Source organism: Poecilia mexicana, unplaced genomic scaffold, assembly GCF_051168715.1.
Source record: "Poecilia mexicana isolate PSO_F unplaced genomic scaffold, ASM5116871v1 scaffold_1, whole genome shotgun sequence".
NCBI classification, from domain to species: Eukaryota; Metazoa; Chordata; class Actinopteri; order Cyprinodontiformes; family Poeciliidae; genus Poecilia; species Poecilia mexicana.
Genome location: NW_028263370.1, coordinates 9,416,345 through 9,432,885, shown reverse-complemented (window position 1 = coordinate 9,432,885; position 16,541 = coordinate 9,416,345). Strand labels below are relative to the sequence as shown.

The following is a 16,541-nucleotide window of genomic DNA, read 5'->3' as shown; positions in this document are numbered from 1 at the left end:
CAGTTCGAGGAGTCGTAGCGAATGGCAGGTCGGAGGTCGGGATGGTCGACACAATCAGCTGTAAGCCAAATTACAACACTGATGGTAAACTAGAAATGTGTGAAGAGCTTTCTGGGTAAGTGGTTCATAGGAATCTGTACTCAGAGTGACAAATTCCTATGAGTGGGATTTTTTTAGCACATTGTGCTATGCATCAGAATTTACACTACAAGGAAGACCTAAAGCAATGTAACACAATAAAGAAAATAGAGACATGTGAATTGATTGTAGCATATTAATTCATTTATTTATTTATTTTTATCAAAAACAATTTTTGTTGATCACATGTATTTGATGGGAGTAAACCCGACACCGAAAAGCAAATTAGACAAAAATAAATAAAAAAAAACATGACCTCCATTCATAATAGCTACAATTTCTAATAGGATATAAAAAAAACAACTTGGTATACATGAAACTGAGTATTTTTACTCAAAGGACATTATGACGGCTACCATAAATACTTACAATAAGCAACAATTTTAACAACACAGCCTCACAAGAACTCTCGCACACATGCGTACGACACGCTGAGGAGCTGCAGGTAAAATTGCACAAAGATACCCTCAAAGTACATCACATGTAGTAATAATATTAATCTGAAGTACTACACAAACAGCCACATTTAGATACTGTTAGACTTCCTGCTGTTTCACTTCTGCACAAGTTAAAGGAAAACAGTCTGATGTTTAGGTGTAATCCAGCTGCAACAACGTGAGTTCAGAGGAAGAAGAAAACGGCTTCAGATGAAGGAGCAAACAGTCTTTTGCAGACAAAACTCAAGCAAGGTAACAGTCTAGCATCAGGCCTTGGCTGACAGTTTGGGCTTTTGTAGCTGCTGGAAAGGCAGAAAGGATGTGAACTTCAGGGAGTTTGGCTTTGACTTAGGGAGTCCAGTTTGTGCCTTTTCTTTACAAATTATTAGTATTTTACAGAACTCTATAAGGCCTCTTCTGATTTCTTCTGGTTTTATTGTCGAGGTAAATTAATAAAATATTTGTTTTCGTTAAATCTGCTTAAGTATTGAAAAAAAAACTAAATCTGTAAATTAATTGTTTTTGTTTTGTTTTATATTGTAGGAAATGAAAACACACAAATTACCAAATTTAGGACTGTCAAACAGCTTTCTGAACACAAAATAAATGCCTTTAGGAAAAAAGAAACACCCATAACAGATGTTTTCTGACAAAAAAAAAGGATAATAAAAGAAAATGCACAATCATACTTTGCATTTTTTGTTCATTCATGTAATCTTTTAGTTACTGAAAAGCAAACATGCAAGTTTAAAGCAGCCTCCAATATTGTGTGTGCCACTAGTAAATATGTGTAAAAAGCCTTAAAAAGAAGTGATATTTTATTACAGGAGTGGTAATTAAACACTAAGAAATCAGTAATATTACAACCTTTACAGTACAGTATTACTGTATTACTTACAGTAATATTACACACAAACGTATTTATGTGTGTGTGCGTGTGATTAATCAAGATTTACAAGATTAATCACAGAAAAACAAGACATGAGGAATAAATGTGCATCAAGCATTTTTGGAAATAAGCTATTCTTCACTTTTTGATCAGCATTAAAGACATTTTATTCAGAAATTCACTACTTCATATTTCCCCAGGATATAAATATCCCATAATGCCAAGAATCATTTTTCTGGAAAAGACAAGAGAAACTATTTTTGCTTAAATGCCCCACCACAAAGTCTCTATGTAACCATTAGAACTATGAATTTGAGAACAAATAGTTTCTGTCCTGCCACCATATGTGTACTATGCCGACATTTTAAATGGAACCTTGTGCTTTGACATGAAGACATGAAAAATGGTGGATATGTGATAAAGGTCCTCATGTCCACTATTAACGGCAGAGAAAGTGTGATGCAGTCGGGTGTTTCTCTTCCAAAGGCTTTTTACACATCTTTAATAAGATGACCATTGTTTTGAAGGCCATACATAATATTGCTGATAAATAGGTTTTATTTATAAATAGCTTTTATTTTATCTCAAACTTAATGCTGTTTAGACCTGTAAATAAAAATATAAGGTAATCAAAGGTAAGACCTCATAATCTCACTTTGCATTTGGGAGGAACCTCAAGCCAAAGAACAGAAAGTCTCCAACCAGCATGGCTCACACATCTCTCTCTCTTTTTTTTTTTTTTTAAGAGGTAAATGTTTATAACAGTTTATGTCCCATCAATCAGCATGGAATAGAAAAAGGAAAAAGTGCAAGTACTATTGCTAAATACAGTTTATCTTTTTAAGTCTCACAAAATAAAGAAATTTTCAGCACTTTAAAAACATCTGTCAAAGTAGAGCTAATCACAATCTAACGAAAGCATGTAGAAACTGCAGAATGGCTCATTGAGTATCTGTATTCATCTATAGGCACAAAATACTTTGATCAGCTAAGATCAAATCACTTCTACAAGGAGATTTTCTTTAGTCCAGAGGACGAACAGTCACAAACCACACATTGTACACAGTTTGAAAAAAAAAAAATCCCTTTTCAGCTCATGAAGCTTTACATGAAAAAAGATAAAATTTTTACTGACAGTCAAGTCAGCTTTTCAATGTAGACACAGTCAAGAGGCCTTTCGTCAGTGAACTACAAAGTCAATTATTCCATTAAAGCAGAACAAATACACAGAAAGATTGAATTGAAGCAACTTCTTGTCTCAAACTCGAACAATATGTACCGACGACAAATCGGGGGTAGACTATTTGTATGTTTCAAGATACTGTTTGAAAAGCACAGACATGAAGAAAGTCTTGAATGTCAAAACAAAACGAGTATTTTAAATCAAAATTGAAGTTTCCTCCTGCTTAAATGTAGCTTCTTTCAATATTGTGAGTTTTAACTTTTTACGTGTAGTTTTCTTTTTCCTCACTTTCAAAATGTAGGTTTTCAATTTTATTTTTTCAAAGTTCAAGATCAAACTTGAAATTCTGTTTCAATTTTATTTATTTTTTTTATATATATACACAAATTTTATGACCAATCCGTAGCCACATACTGGTCTACCTAGCAACAGTGAGGCAGATGAGGAAACACTTTACTTTACAGGTAGAAATCATGTGCTGTGTTCAGCTCATTATCTTTAGAAACATCAACCAAATGAGGCAAAGGTCAGGAAATAAAATAAAAAAAATAATTTCATTTCAGTTCAGTTCTAATATTCAACATTACAAAATACTGAAAGACACAGAACCAGTCCCAGTTGTCTGACTGCGCTGTCGCGACGCGGCCCTCCGTGCAGCTTGCTTGTCAGAATGCATAACCTTTCTACATTCATCATCAGTTGACAAAAGTTGATTTTAAAATGTTAGTGTTATAAAAACTCAACAGTCGGTTTCATGGAGGAGACAGGCTCATGTCGCCTTTCAAAAAGAGCAACGGTTCACTGGAAACACGCCAAGACACTTTCAGTCCAAAGTTAAACACTTGGTAATTACAGTTTGCACACCTAACAGTCTGGAACGACAAAGTGGAACCACAATAATACCACTGTAAAGATGTGAAAGCTTTAAAACACAGCTGCTTTCTGGCTTCTTGTACAAGCAAACGGGATGCATGCTGGTGAAACCTTTTATTTTTAGCACGTCTGTGTTCAGTATTTGCTAATCCAACTTTGTAGAAAGAAAGTTAAGAACACGTAGCACTCACTATCCAGGTTTATTTCGAAGCAGCGGGCCTCGATGATTCACGCCTAGAGTGAACCTTAATATTTTTCTTGGTGTTTTAACAGGATAACGATGTGCTTTGTACTTTAATACATGAAATGAACAGTGGTATGTATGTAAGGCAGTGGATCCTAGTATTTTTGCTGTATTAAATCTAAAACAGTCGAAAGTTGTTCAATGACCAAAAACAACTGAATTTCAACTGTCTGACTTCGCAAACAGCTGCTCACAATGTAAAAATAAAAACATTAAAGATACAGCTTTTTCTAGCACATACCCAACTAAAGTTTTCCGATTTCAATTTTTGACTGATTCTACGTCATCGTAGATCTACATTTCAGAATCAGCCACGGCCGATTAAACATAGAATAAAACAATCTTCATGTTCTTCATAGAGGTAGAAGCTTAAAAATACAAGAAAAAGAATGAAATAATTACAATATAATACCCTAATCTGTGGCTGTATCTGTATGCAAGAGAATTCAAAAAGCAGCTTACAGGCCAAAAAGGTTGGGAGTTGTTAGAACAGGAAAAAAACATTTTTTTTTCTTTATTTGATTTCACTAATCAAAGTAGATCAAGGGAAGACTGTCAAACTGATTGGTGGATCTCTAGACAAAAGTCCAAATCTCTAGTCAAATCCTTCTTAAAAAACTTAACTATTATAGACTTAATCTATTTTTTTAAAATCACTATTCACATCTTAAACTCCCCGTTTCTCCTAAAGAGCCTCTAAAGCCAACCAGAACCGGACACGTGGGGTTTCCATGTCAAAGTGTCCCTGCAAGGGCAACATTGTATCATAGATTGAAAGACAAAGGAAAGAGAGACGGAATACCTCTGTTGTGGGTTTTGCATGCAGTGCATGCCAGGTAACAGCAAAACCATTGCTACTGCTAAGTGGTTTCAGCTATGATAACTGAATCACTTTTATTTATTTATTTATTTTTGTCGTAAACCCAGGCATTTCTCTCATCCAATATAAATATTCGGTTTCAAGTTTTTCTGGGAGTGCCTTGTTTGCAAAGTGATCAGAGATCCCAGTCACACCTACGTTCCTCTCAGCTATTACAGAAAGATCTGCAAGACATTTCTTCAGTGATTCGCCCAACTCTTCACCTGCTCGTCCTGATCTACACAAATGCTGTAAAGCATCAACATCTAACTCCTGCCTACCGAGCCACCTCGTGCGAGCTGTCGGGTTAGGAGGACTCCACGGTGATGACGGCCTCGTCGGCCTTGTAGACGACAGCGGAAGAGGAGGGAACCTCCTCGCACGGATCCAACACGGACGATTTCACGCCGGGCTTTGATCCGGGGGAATCTCCGCCGATTTCCTGCACCGCTCCTTCCCCCTTCCTCTCATCCAAACGCCCTTTCTGCAGCTCGTCTTCCCCTCTCCTCACGTGACAGCGACACACCACGATGCCAGAGTCGCCTGTGAGCCGTCTGTGACTGAAGTGATCCTCCTCGTCTTCTTCGTCCTCCTCCTCTTCGTCTCCGTCTTGTTTTTGCTCCTCTTTATTACTTGTGTTCGGCGAGTGCAGATCCTTTGTGGAAGGAGAGGGCGTTACATCATAAGGTGAGGGTGAGGCCTCCTCCACAGCCCCCGGTGGGTCGGAGGGCACGAGAAAATGAACTTGGCCGGGAGGAGCAGAAGACAACAGGACGAGGGGGGAGAGAGGGAGGCGAGCGGGATGTGAGAGTTGTGAGTGTAAAGGGAGGGAAAGCGGAGGACAAGGAGGCGAGAGTCTGTCGCTGCCAGCAGAGGAGCGTCGCTGCACCGGTATGACGTCAGGAGTGGCGGCGGGTATCACGTCCGGGGGAACTTGGGACGGGGAAGGCGATGACCTCAGCACGACAGCGTAGTCGCCCCCAGCTTCACTGGGTGTGGACACATGGCTGCTGTCATACGTCTCGTCGGTCACCTGGACCGAGAAGGAGGTGCTGGACGGGGAGGTGAGGGAGCAGGACTCGCAGGAGCAGCTGGTGTAGTTGTCGGAGCTCTGGGAGGAGGTCAGCCCACTGGTGCCGGGGCCCAGGTACGGAGGACAGGGGTGCCGGTGGTGGTGGTGATGGGGATAAGAAGAGCTGGGCCCCGCTGTGGTCCCTCCCTGGAGGGCGAAGATGGAGCTGTAAGGAGGAGGAGGCGTGCTGGGCTGGGCAGCCACCTCCTCATAGGAGGGCAGCTTCAGGGAAGTCAGGAAACCTGCAGCAAAATTTCAAAGTCATTTTTGTGTCCTGTAAAAGGCTTTATTTTGCTATAAGCTACGAAGAATTACATCCAGCAGCCACTCAGTTGCTCTCATAATTACAATTGACTAAAGCGTTACTTAAATGTTTAAGCACTTTGTACTGTTGAAACACAAACTTCAGTATATTTCATAATAATTTTCTAAAAGTAGGGCTGGGTCATATGGACCTTGCTGAATGTCATATTTTATAGTATTTACTATGATAATAATAAAAGGGAAAATAAACTATTTACAACTTTAAAGAAAAAAACTTCTGAATTTTAACTGGGCTTCTTCAGGAAACCAAGTACATAAATACATTTGATTTGATCACTAAACTGTACACAGCAACAACATTTGATCACATTTTTGAATTTATTGGTATACCCTGATGCTCTGAGGGAAGCACAAATTGGATAAAATAGTAACTATAACAATTCCACCAATCAAGTTAGCTTTGGAGTTTCAAACATCATTAATTGGAGTTCAACACGGTCATAAGCATGAATCTAAATTGGTGTGCATTTGCATTCAGCACCCCCGAGTTCAATACTTTTTATATTCACATTCTTTCAATTACAGCTGCAAAACCTTTGGGGTTTGTTTCTACAAGAGTTGAATTTCTAGAGACTAAGCTTTCTGCTCATAGTTCTTCATAACGACTCTAACTCAGTCAGACTGAACGGAGAGCATCCGTGAACAGCAATTTCAAAGTCTCTCCCAATTTTCTGAATTTGATTAAGATTTGGATTTTGAGCCATTCTAACATGTGAAAACAATTTAATTTAAACCACCAATCCTCTGGCTGTTTGGCTCTGCTCTTTTCCTATTTTCACTTGAATAAAAAAGAAATCACAATGATGCACTACTTTGTGTTGTGTTAAAATTTGTGATAAAATACATAACAATTTATCACATACTCTGTAAGAAAAGGGAACTTGGTTCTCTTCCCCAGAGCTGTGCAAACAAAAAGGCATCATTCTTTCCTTGCAGTCCTGTTTGGGAGTTCTTGGTGCTGGTTCTTATTTGGTGAACCAATGAGGACTTCTCAATAGTTCCCATCTGAAGTATAAAATGTTGTGGCCAAATGGAACATTTTATTGTTGTTGTCACTGTGACAATTTTTTTCTTTTCTCTTATTTTTTTTTAACTAATCAATCTAATCTGGAGCTTCTCAAGTCAAAGAAATGGCCAATTTAGTCAAATGAATCGCATTTAAAGCCGCTCAGAATGGCTTCAGAATAAATTCAACATACTGAGGTCCAACATCGAAGATGGGTAGTTGCAGGCTCCGTTATAAGCGATTAGGTTGATTTCCCTTTGCCTTTGCTGCTGCTGGATTCTCAGCTTGGCTCGGCGGTGCCGGTAAGCACAGAAACAGCTGAAGAGGATCAGGACCGTCCACAGCAGCCAAAACCCTGTGGGAAGCAAGACAGCTCTGTAAATAAACAACGACATCCAGCACGTTCGTCAATCAGTCACCGGAGGCCAAAAGGCAGGATCAATGTGTTTTGGCATCACGTGTCCCTGTGATCATAAGTGGTTAGTAGTACGAAACATAAACAAGACCCCTGAGGTTCAACATTACTCTGAAAAAGTTATTTTCTCATAAACCCAATAATTTGTGTGCTCTGTGAGGTCTGATGATGCATCATCAATTTTGGTGAACTGTTAAAGGATTAAGTTCTTCTTCCAGGACTGAAACTTTAAAGGCTACTCAAGAAAATCTTCACTGAGGCATTTAGAGGTGAAATTGCTGGTGTACTTAGATCATTGTCCTGTGTATTGATGGCCAGACTTTAGCTGTCAAGGTAAAGTGGATTTAAGCAGAAATACCCCAGTAGCCAAAAACCATCACACTACCAAGACCTTGTCTGATAGATGATGCTGAATGCTGTGTAAGTTTTAAACTGAATGTAATAAGACCCACACGTTTTACTTTTGTCTCATCAGACTGCAGAGTATTTCTGTAACTCTAGAGTATTATCAGAAAGTGACTTTGGGTTTTAGAAAAGGCTTTGTTACCATTTGTTACCATGTCAGTGATTTGTATTTATTTTTTTAAATCAGAAGATGTGTTGCTTTTTGAGGTTTTTGAGTCTACTTCATGTTGTCGGATTGGTTCGTTCTAAGTGAGTTATTGATTCTATGTGCCTGGCAGTAACCAGACCTGGGTGTTACTTGTGAAACTGAACCAAAAGCTGTGATTAATCCCAGTTAATTTGTGAATTACAAAGGAACAGCTATATCTTCACACAGTGGTAGGCTGATTTTTATATTTTTTTCCTCTGTCTATCAAATTGGAAACTGCTCTTTGTATTTTTTTTTTTTTTTGGGTTATTTTTGTCTGATGCAAAAAAAAAAGTCTTATGATCATAAATTGTGACAAAAAAGCAAAAACGAAAGATATCTGTAAGGGTCAAATAGATTTTTTTTTTTAATTGTACTGTAAATATCTGACCTGGAATATTAAATACATGATCCCTACTCTTTGTGATGTTTCTAAAATTGTCTAAATTTCCTCAAGTCTGCTTTAAAAATGTAGTGTTCAGGTAAAAATAATATATATAATGTGTCGAATAAAGGTTGCAAAAAGTTACAAAAGTGTCCCTGATAATACCTTTTCATTACCTGTACTCATTTAATCGGAACATTTCATCTTAATTTAAAAGTAGTCAACTGACTTACACCAGAGTTCATAGTAATAGGTACAGCAGCCCGTTTCTCCACAGCAGTGTCCTGTTTCACACCGGTAACCTGGGCTGTTGTTGGCTCCTGGACAGTACTTGGGACTGACCACAGGCTGCCTGCCAGAGCCAACGTGATGCTCCACCACCTGGTGGACAAAGCAAGACACTGCAATGTAACCACAGTCGGCTTCTGTCAACAGATGTACGGACATACTAATAAATTCATACTACTACATACTGTCTTTGGGGTTTTATGATGAACACATACCATTCCATAACAGGGAAGTGAAAGTAAAAAGTTTGCAAATAAATTTAAAGTGTGGTGTCCATTTGCATTTTGGATCCTCTTCTCTGATACATGCAAATAAAATCCATAGAGTTTTGTTGGGGAACATTAGTGAACAAACAGAATCAAGAACACAGGAACACAGCAGGCATATCAGGAAGAAAATTGTGGAGGATTAAAGCAGGATTAGGTTATAATCCAGTATCCAAAGCTTTGAAAATCTGAAAAAAATAGTTGTCCAATAAATCATCTGAAAATGAAAACAGAATGGGACAATTGTAAGCCCGTAAAGACCTAAGCCTTTCACCTACACTGACACTTAGGGCGAAGAGAGCATTAATCAGAGAAGCAGCCAAGAGGCCTGAGATCCACAGCTCTGGTGAAAGAATCTGTTGACAGGCAACTAGGAGTAGCTCAGTCCATAAATTAGGCCTTTATTGAATAGTGAAAAGAAGAAAACAATTGAGGGGTGAGGGGGAAACCCATAACTTTTTGGCATACAAAATGATGCTGTGTGTGGTGGGAAACATTGGACATCATCCTAAACACAACACCCCCGTTGATACCAGAATCATGCATGGGGGATACTTTGCTTCCATACGGACAGAGAAACTGCCCAGAGTTGATGGAAAGACTGGTGGAGCTAAATAGAAACTGGGATAGAGGCCCACATTTAACAGGACAACAACCCTAAACATACAACCTCAACAAGACCACTGCAGTATGTTTCTTACTGCAATGATCTTGGTTAAAATATATCAATCTATGAGAATGTCCCAGTCAAAGTCCAGACCTAAATCCAACTTAGAATCTGTGGCAAGACACAGCAGTGAACGTTCTCAGACACTCTCCGTCCAACCTGAATGAATTTGAACTGGTTTGCAAAGAAGAATGTACACCATGCTTCAAAAGCTAATAGAGACCTGGTCAAACAGACAAGCAGCTGTAAATGCAGCGAAACGTAGCTCTACCGAATATTGAGTTGGAAAGGTTTAATACAAAAGCATGCTATAATTTCTGATTTTTATCTACAAAAAAAATGTTAAGCCATATACTATCCTTTTTCTTTCACATAATTAGCACTACTTTGTTATGGACAGTCACATTACATCCTAACATATATATTGAAGCTTGTCAGCTAAAGTGAGAAAGTCTGATAAAGCTCAATATTATTGTGCAGCACTAAACATTTTAGCAGATTCATGATCGTTTTCATCATTTGCAGGTTAAATCTAAAAGACAAACATCACCTTGTCAGCGGTGTTTCTGTCAATCTCCAGCACAGGCACCTACATAGTATGAGAAATACAAGGAAAGTTGTATTTGAATCGGCCAACATTGGGCTGCAACTAAATGCAGGCAAATATTAAACACATTGTAAAAATGTGGGAACAACATTGGAACAAGCAAAGGCATCTAAATCTGGCCTGCACATAGTTACCACACAAGACTCAGAAGTGCTAACGAGCAACAATGCATTGCCATAGCAACAGCTAAGAGGCAGGCTGTGAGTTTTTTTTCCCCTTTCTTTTTTTGTTTTTATTATTAACCACATGTGGAAAAGTGTTTTTTCATCGTTTAAAAGCTGACCTCCTTACCGTTACAGCTTCAGGTGCAACCAGCTCCTGCAGGGACATTGTCATCTGATAAAAAAAAATAAAAAAAAAGACACAATGATCAGGACAGAGAGAGGACAGGACGGGCGTGATAAGACGCCGATGGCAAGACTAAACAAACAATATGTTATTAGTCCAAAAGTGGCAAACACTTTTCCAGTCAGAGACTGTCAGCTGCTTGTCTGCTGGCTCATCAAGGTGACAAAGAGGCTCTTAAACGCACTGATTTCTCTCTGTGGTCTGACGTAGGCGACAGAAATCACCCACTTCTGGGTATTTTTACAAAATTTTTTCCTGCGGCCTCCGATGTTCTTCTTACTAGTCTTGCTTAAACACATGAAATATGTAAAGTGGTAAAGAAAACACATTAGCGACAACTAAGTAGCATCAATGTTCTGATATAAAAAAAATTCTATGAACGCTTAAGTTTTACTGGTCAACTGTTCGAGAGACAAATATGTTCCTAAAGACGAGGGAACCAGATTCAAATAGACAAAGGTTCATATAATTAAAGACAACATTTATTCGGAGAGCATAATCACAAATGTTAATCACTTATCCATCCATTCAAGATCTCCATGTTATCCAATAAAAAAAGAGATCCAGATAGGAAATCCAGACATCGTCTTTCCAGTGACACATTCAGAGGGATGACCAAGTTTCCACTGACCCGAAGGAATACACGCCTGAAAACCAGATGTTTGCATACACTGCAAAGAAACATGGACTGTTTTTCTTACTGTTAGATAATAAAACTGATTAAACATTCATTGTTTTAGGACAGGTTGGGCTTACTTAAAATATGATTGCCGTGCTTTTCAGAGCATTTGGAAAGCCCAGAGGATTTCACCATGGCTTTTTAAGTTTTGTAAATTAAGGTAACAAAAAAACAGCAAGAAAGATATCAGGAAGAAAACGGAGGGCCTCTAATTCATGCTTAAGTAGAATTTCCAGATTTCTGACGGTGTCAAGTTTACCAGTTCAGACAACAAGGTATGTTGCATGGGAATGTCCAGCTGTACTATTCAGTAAGGACGCAGATTCTGTATCCCAGAGATGAATGTCCTTTTTATGTGAAAGGGTTATATCAATTCTAGACAATCCGGAAAAGACCTTGTTTGAAACTGGTAGATGGTCCCATTGTATGCCTTGAAATTAGTTCTCTGCCATCATGGGCTGAAAGGCCACTAAGCAAGGACAAAGATTACTCCAAAAAGATTAGAAAATGACAGTTTACAAATGCACTCAGGGTCAAATACCTTAGTTTTTGGAGACATGTGCTGTGTTCTGATGAAACTAAAATTAAAGACTTTGCCATAAAGGTGGTACTATCAAAAATTTTACGTTCTGATACAAAATAATGTCTGACCATCAGTTCTTGACCTTGAGGCTTATGCACATCGGTAAGTCCATATTGCAAAGACAAAAAAAAAAAAAGGAGCAGGTTTTGAACTGGCCTAGCCAAAGTCTGAATTTAAATCAAGTGTTGATGGCATGATCTGCAGACCATTTATGATCAACATGGAAGAATTAATACAGTTCTAGGTTAGCTGAGGTTAGGTCTTCTGCACTGAGGTAAGAAATTTATTACCAGTTACTGTAAACACTCGAACCAGAATTTATTTTGGTTATTTTTGTCTGATAAAAACAATGTGTTTGATGATCTGAAACTTTAAAGTGTGAAAAAAAAGCAAAACTAAATAAAATAAATTCATAAGGAAGCAAATATGAGGCAAACATGTGCACAAATATGCACAGAACTGCATTTCTCCTAGAGCCTCTTTATGTTTTCTTAGCCATCCTTGATCACATCATTAAAAAAAAGAAATCACATGACTGACATCTGAAGCTTCAGCATCATAGATATGACCTCCACCTCAGTGAAGGTCATATGGGTTGACAGCAGGCAAAAGGGGGGAAATGTCCACGTGTGCTGCATAAGGGACTGCAGTCAAAACAATGAAACAGAGCTGGGCTTGTTGCACACCAAGACAGCAGCCATGTAAATTAGACATGCTTGCTTAACAACCGACTCCTGCCTGTGGTCAGCACAACTGAACAATGTTGGCCCAGCATTGTGTGCTCCATATCCAGACAAACACACAGGCATACACGTAAACATCACAAGTTGTGCATATGCAGCACTAAATTTATGGCAAAAAAAAACAAAAACATTACTTTGACATTTGTTAACTAACCAATATAAGGCTGCAAATTGTGCTATAAACAACTAATACCCATAGGCTGCTCAATATTTCATAATGCAGTAAAACACAGGTGGGAAAAACAACATAAAAATATCACTGGTGCTTCTAATATTTGACGAGTAAATGATGGCTTGTCAAATATTATTATTTTTTTATTGTCTTCCCTGGAGAAAATGTAAATATTTAAAAACTAAAATAGACAATATCATACTGCAGTGTCAGAGACATGTTCTGCTGCATAGTGTGAAAACGAAATGCCAAGCCAGGATGGAAAACGCACTGTCAAAACTCCTTTCATGCAGAGTTCCTGTGGTAAGGCCACCACATGGCTTCAAAATAAGAATGTGTGTGAAATGTAGTCACTCTGAGACCACCAAGAAACCTCGAACGATCCACATCACAGTTCCCCTCAATGTCCGCAATGAAATAAAAACCAGAGTGAAGCACCGATATTATACAAGATGCTAACTAGTCAATAATATTTCTGCTGCTTTTACACTAAGTGCTTCAGTTTCAGAAAAAAATGAATCTAAGACTTTTTAAAAATCTTTATTTATTTATTTTAAGGCAAATGAGGGCTGGAAATTTTGTTTTCAAGCATAACGTGGTAAATATATGCACTTTCTGATGATCTACATGGGATCAATTTAACAAAAACTCATTAATTACATTTTCCAAATCAAGCAATAAACCAATTTCTGTATGACTGGCTTATCATTTTTTTTTTTTTTTATGACGGAAAATAAATAAAGCTCAACTTTAAGACATAACTGAATGTAATTCTAGACAGAGCATGAAAAAATTTGGTGTGTTAAAGGTTTTTTTTAAAGATCTAAAATCAAGAAAAACTAACTATGTATTGATCTGGGAAGATGTATCCTTTCAACCTATGCTGCAGCCATTTTACTTAAAATAAGATCAACAAAGTTGTATGTGTATATATATATATATATATATATATATATATTGTATTTGCAATAAAAGTAACAATGCACTGACAGGCCTAACAGGTTGTCCCCATTCAAACAAAAAACTCTACTGAGACATCCTCCCTCTTCCCCCCCCCCCAACCCCCCCACGTTTTCCCGCCCCCCCCCCCCAAAAGAAACATTTTTAACAGCACAATGTGAAACCACATCCTGCACACATTACCCTGACAGGGCCGGAGAGGAGGAAGATACAGGTGAAAGAGCGTCCTGTTGGCTGCAACATAATGTGACAACCACAACCTCAAACAGGAAAAATTTGACAAAATGGAACCTCAAAACACGTGTGAGGCGTCTTCAGAGTCAGTGCGGTCTGGTTACCAGTTTATGGGTCTCACCTTAAACCAGATTTTTTAAAAAAGTGACAGTTTCAAAACCCCAAACATTCCCCGAAGCAACCAGAGTTTAACCCATCTCTGGCTGTATGGAACATCTGTTCCTCATCTGTTGCTGTTTTAAGGCTCTGATAGCCTGATTAATTAAGCAGCTAGTATTAGCTGCATCAAAAAGGTGAAAATTCTGCAAAACAAAAACACTGTAAATGTCATAAATGTTTACTCTTGTAAATGTTAATTTAAAACGTAAAAAAAGAAAATATGTCTTAGTGTTATAGATAACATTAAACAATAAGACAATATATTTTACTTTGCAAAATATATATTTTTTCTATTTCCTTTACAATCTTCTTCGCAGCCTCATGAAACACTGTTGCTTGTTTTATATAAACCCAATCCTACATTTTCGTTTCTTGTGCTTCTTCTCTCATGTGATGAGAGTCTGTTGGTAAATGTCGTCAGGATCCTACATTTCTACAATTTGGACAAATGTGGACTGCAAGAAGATAAATATCAGATTTTGACTGACTTTAATGAAGACATTTTAAGCATGAACTAAAAATAAAAACATGCCTTTGCGCTGCGCGTCATTAAAAAGACTTAATGACATGCAGTGATTGTGTGGGGATGTAAAGGTTGTTTGTCAGGCGCCAGGTAGGCCAGAGGAAAGCATGTTGCTGTGCAGAGTCACTCCAGCCCAGCTGTTGACAGCAGCGTGTGTGGATCAGAGCAAACCTGCGCAGTGCCTTACCTCTTGAGCCTTCAGCCCAAGGCAGAAAGTCAGCGTCTTCTCTGGATCCATGAAGACAGCCGAGCATCAGGCTCCGCATCAGAATGCACAAGTTACACTGTGAAGGCTCGATCACCGTTGTCCCACTCCACAGACACGGCGCCGTCCACCGCCATTCCTCTCGGAGTAAACACTAAAAAGCTGCGTCAAATCTCACTGTGCATGCACGCTGGAGGACACATATCCTATTGCTGCTGCTGCTGCTGCTGCTGCTGCTGCGGGGACGGGTCCATGTTTCAGCAGGAGTTTGTGGCGGAGAGGGACGGAGATGAGCATGATGTCATGCTTCCTCAGCCACCAAACTACTTGCACCGAAGAGCTGCGGCTTTGATTGGCCGGAGCTCCCAGCAACAGCCGCACGGAGGCTGCCTCAGCGGGGCTGCATGGCTTTCACTCACACCGCTCGAGCACTTCCTGGAGGAACTGCAGTCAGGCAAAACCAGGAGAAAAACATCTGTTTGAAAACATCCCTGAAAGAGGGTGTCTACATCATAATTTCTTAAATGCGGCCATTTGTATGATTATTAGTGGGAAGGATTTGTTTTCAAGTGGAAACAATTCAACTTCAATTTATTTTAAAAAAAAAGGAGAAAAAACTTTCAAAACATCCACATTTTTACACACAGGAATCGAGCAAGCACATTTTGCATTCATTGTCTCTGTGTGATGTGTTTCTAATAACAAAATAATAATAATAATAATAAAAACGTCTGAATGCATGAACAGTGTAACAGGTGTCTGTGAAAAACTGTGCAGGTTCATTAGTCATATATGTTAAAGCACGTCCTAAGTTAAGTCCAGTTAGTGTGTGTTCATATGTCTTCTTTTGTGTTTTCGTCAATGCTGGACGGCAGAACTGTTCACACATTGTAATTATATAACAAACAGACTCTATCTATCTATCTATCTATCTATCTATCTATCTATCTATCTATCTATCTATCTATCTATCTATCTATCTATCTATCTATCTATCTATCTATCTGAATATATCTTTGTGGTAATTTAGAATTTATGCTCTCACTGCAGGTAACAGTAAAATAAAAATTAAAACAACAACAACAAAAAAACATTTACTATGGTGTGTGCAAAATAGAACAGAGTGTATTTGCTAAGTTATTGCGAGGGAACGCAATCCTTTTGCGAGGACCGAAAAATAATTTCTATCCCAATGTCCCCTAGCGGGTTCCGTAGTAGCATTCTGCCAAAGTGTACAAGGAGCAAAAGCCTTGTGGACGTCATGTATTTCGCTATGTCTGTTAAATTTAGTGAAGGTTAGCTTTTAGATTCAAACACAGTTCACATCAAATATGTTTGCTTGATCTTATAAAAGTTTACTCTGTGCGTTTGACCAAACTGGGAGCGTTATTAATATTATTGCATTTTGATCGTCTTTAACGCAGTTCTGTCACTTGTCACAAGAGGGCAGCAGGCGACAGAGTTCTGCTTTCTGAACTTCCTTTCTCACAGAGCTTTTAACCCAGGGTTCACTGACCTGCTGAGGAAATAGTTTCGTGCAGTTATGACAGTCGCAGTTATATTACACCTTATAAAGGTCCGTGTAAGCATTCTTTATTGCGATTGCTATATAATCATTGTTTGCCCTTCATAACAGGAAATCTCACCTAAAGTTGCACCAAAAAAGAGAGAGGCCTCACCTTCCTGATTT

The 16,541-nt window shown here is 38.5% G+C and overlaps 1 protein-coding gene across 1 annotated transcript; it reads right to left on the bottom strand.

Annotated features, from left to right (window-relative positions):
* Positions 1 to 260: 260 nt before the first annotated feature.
* LOC106919329 (uncharacterized) lies at positions 261 to 15,672 on the bottom strand. Its single transcript, XM_014989592.2, has 6 exons — positions 14,834 to 15,672; positions 10,537 to 10,581; positions 10,189 to 10,227; positions 8,651 to 8,798; positions 7,219 to 7,380; positions 261 to 5,937 (listed from the first exon to the last, which is right to left on the bottom strand). Exons 1-6 carry the CDS (start codon positions 14,882 to 14,884, stop codon positions 4,931 to 4,933), a joined length of 1,452 nt encoding a protein of 483 aa, XP_014845078.2. The 5' UTR covers positions 14,885 to 15,672; the 3' UTR covers positions 261 to 4,930.
* Between the last annotated feature and the right edge of the window lie 869 nt (positions 15,673 to 16,541).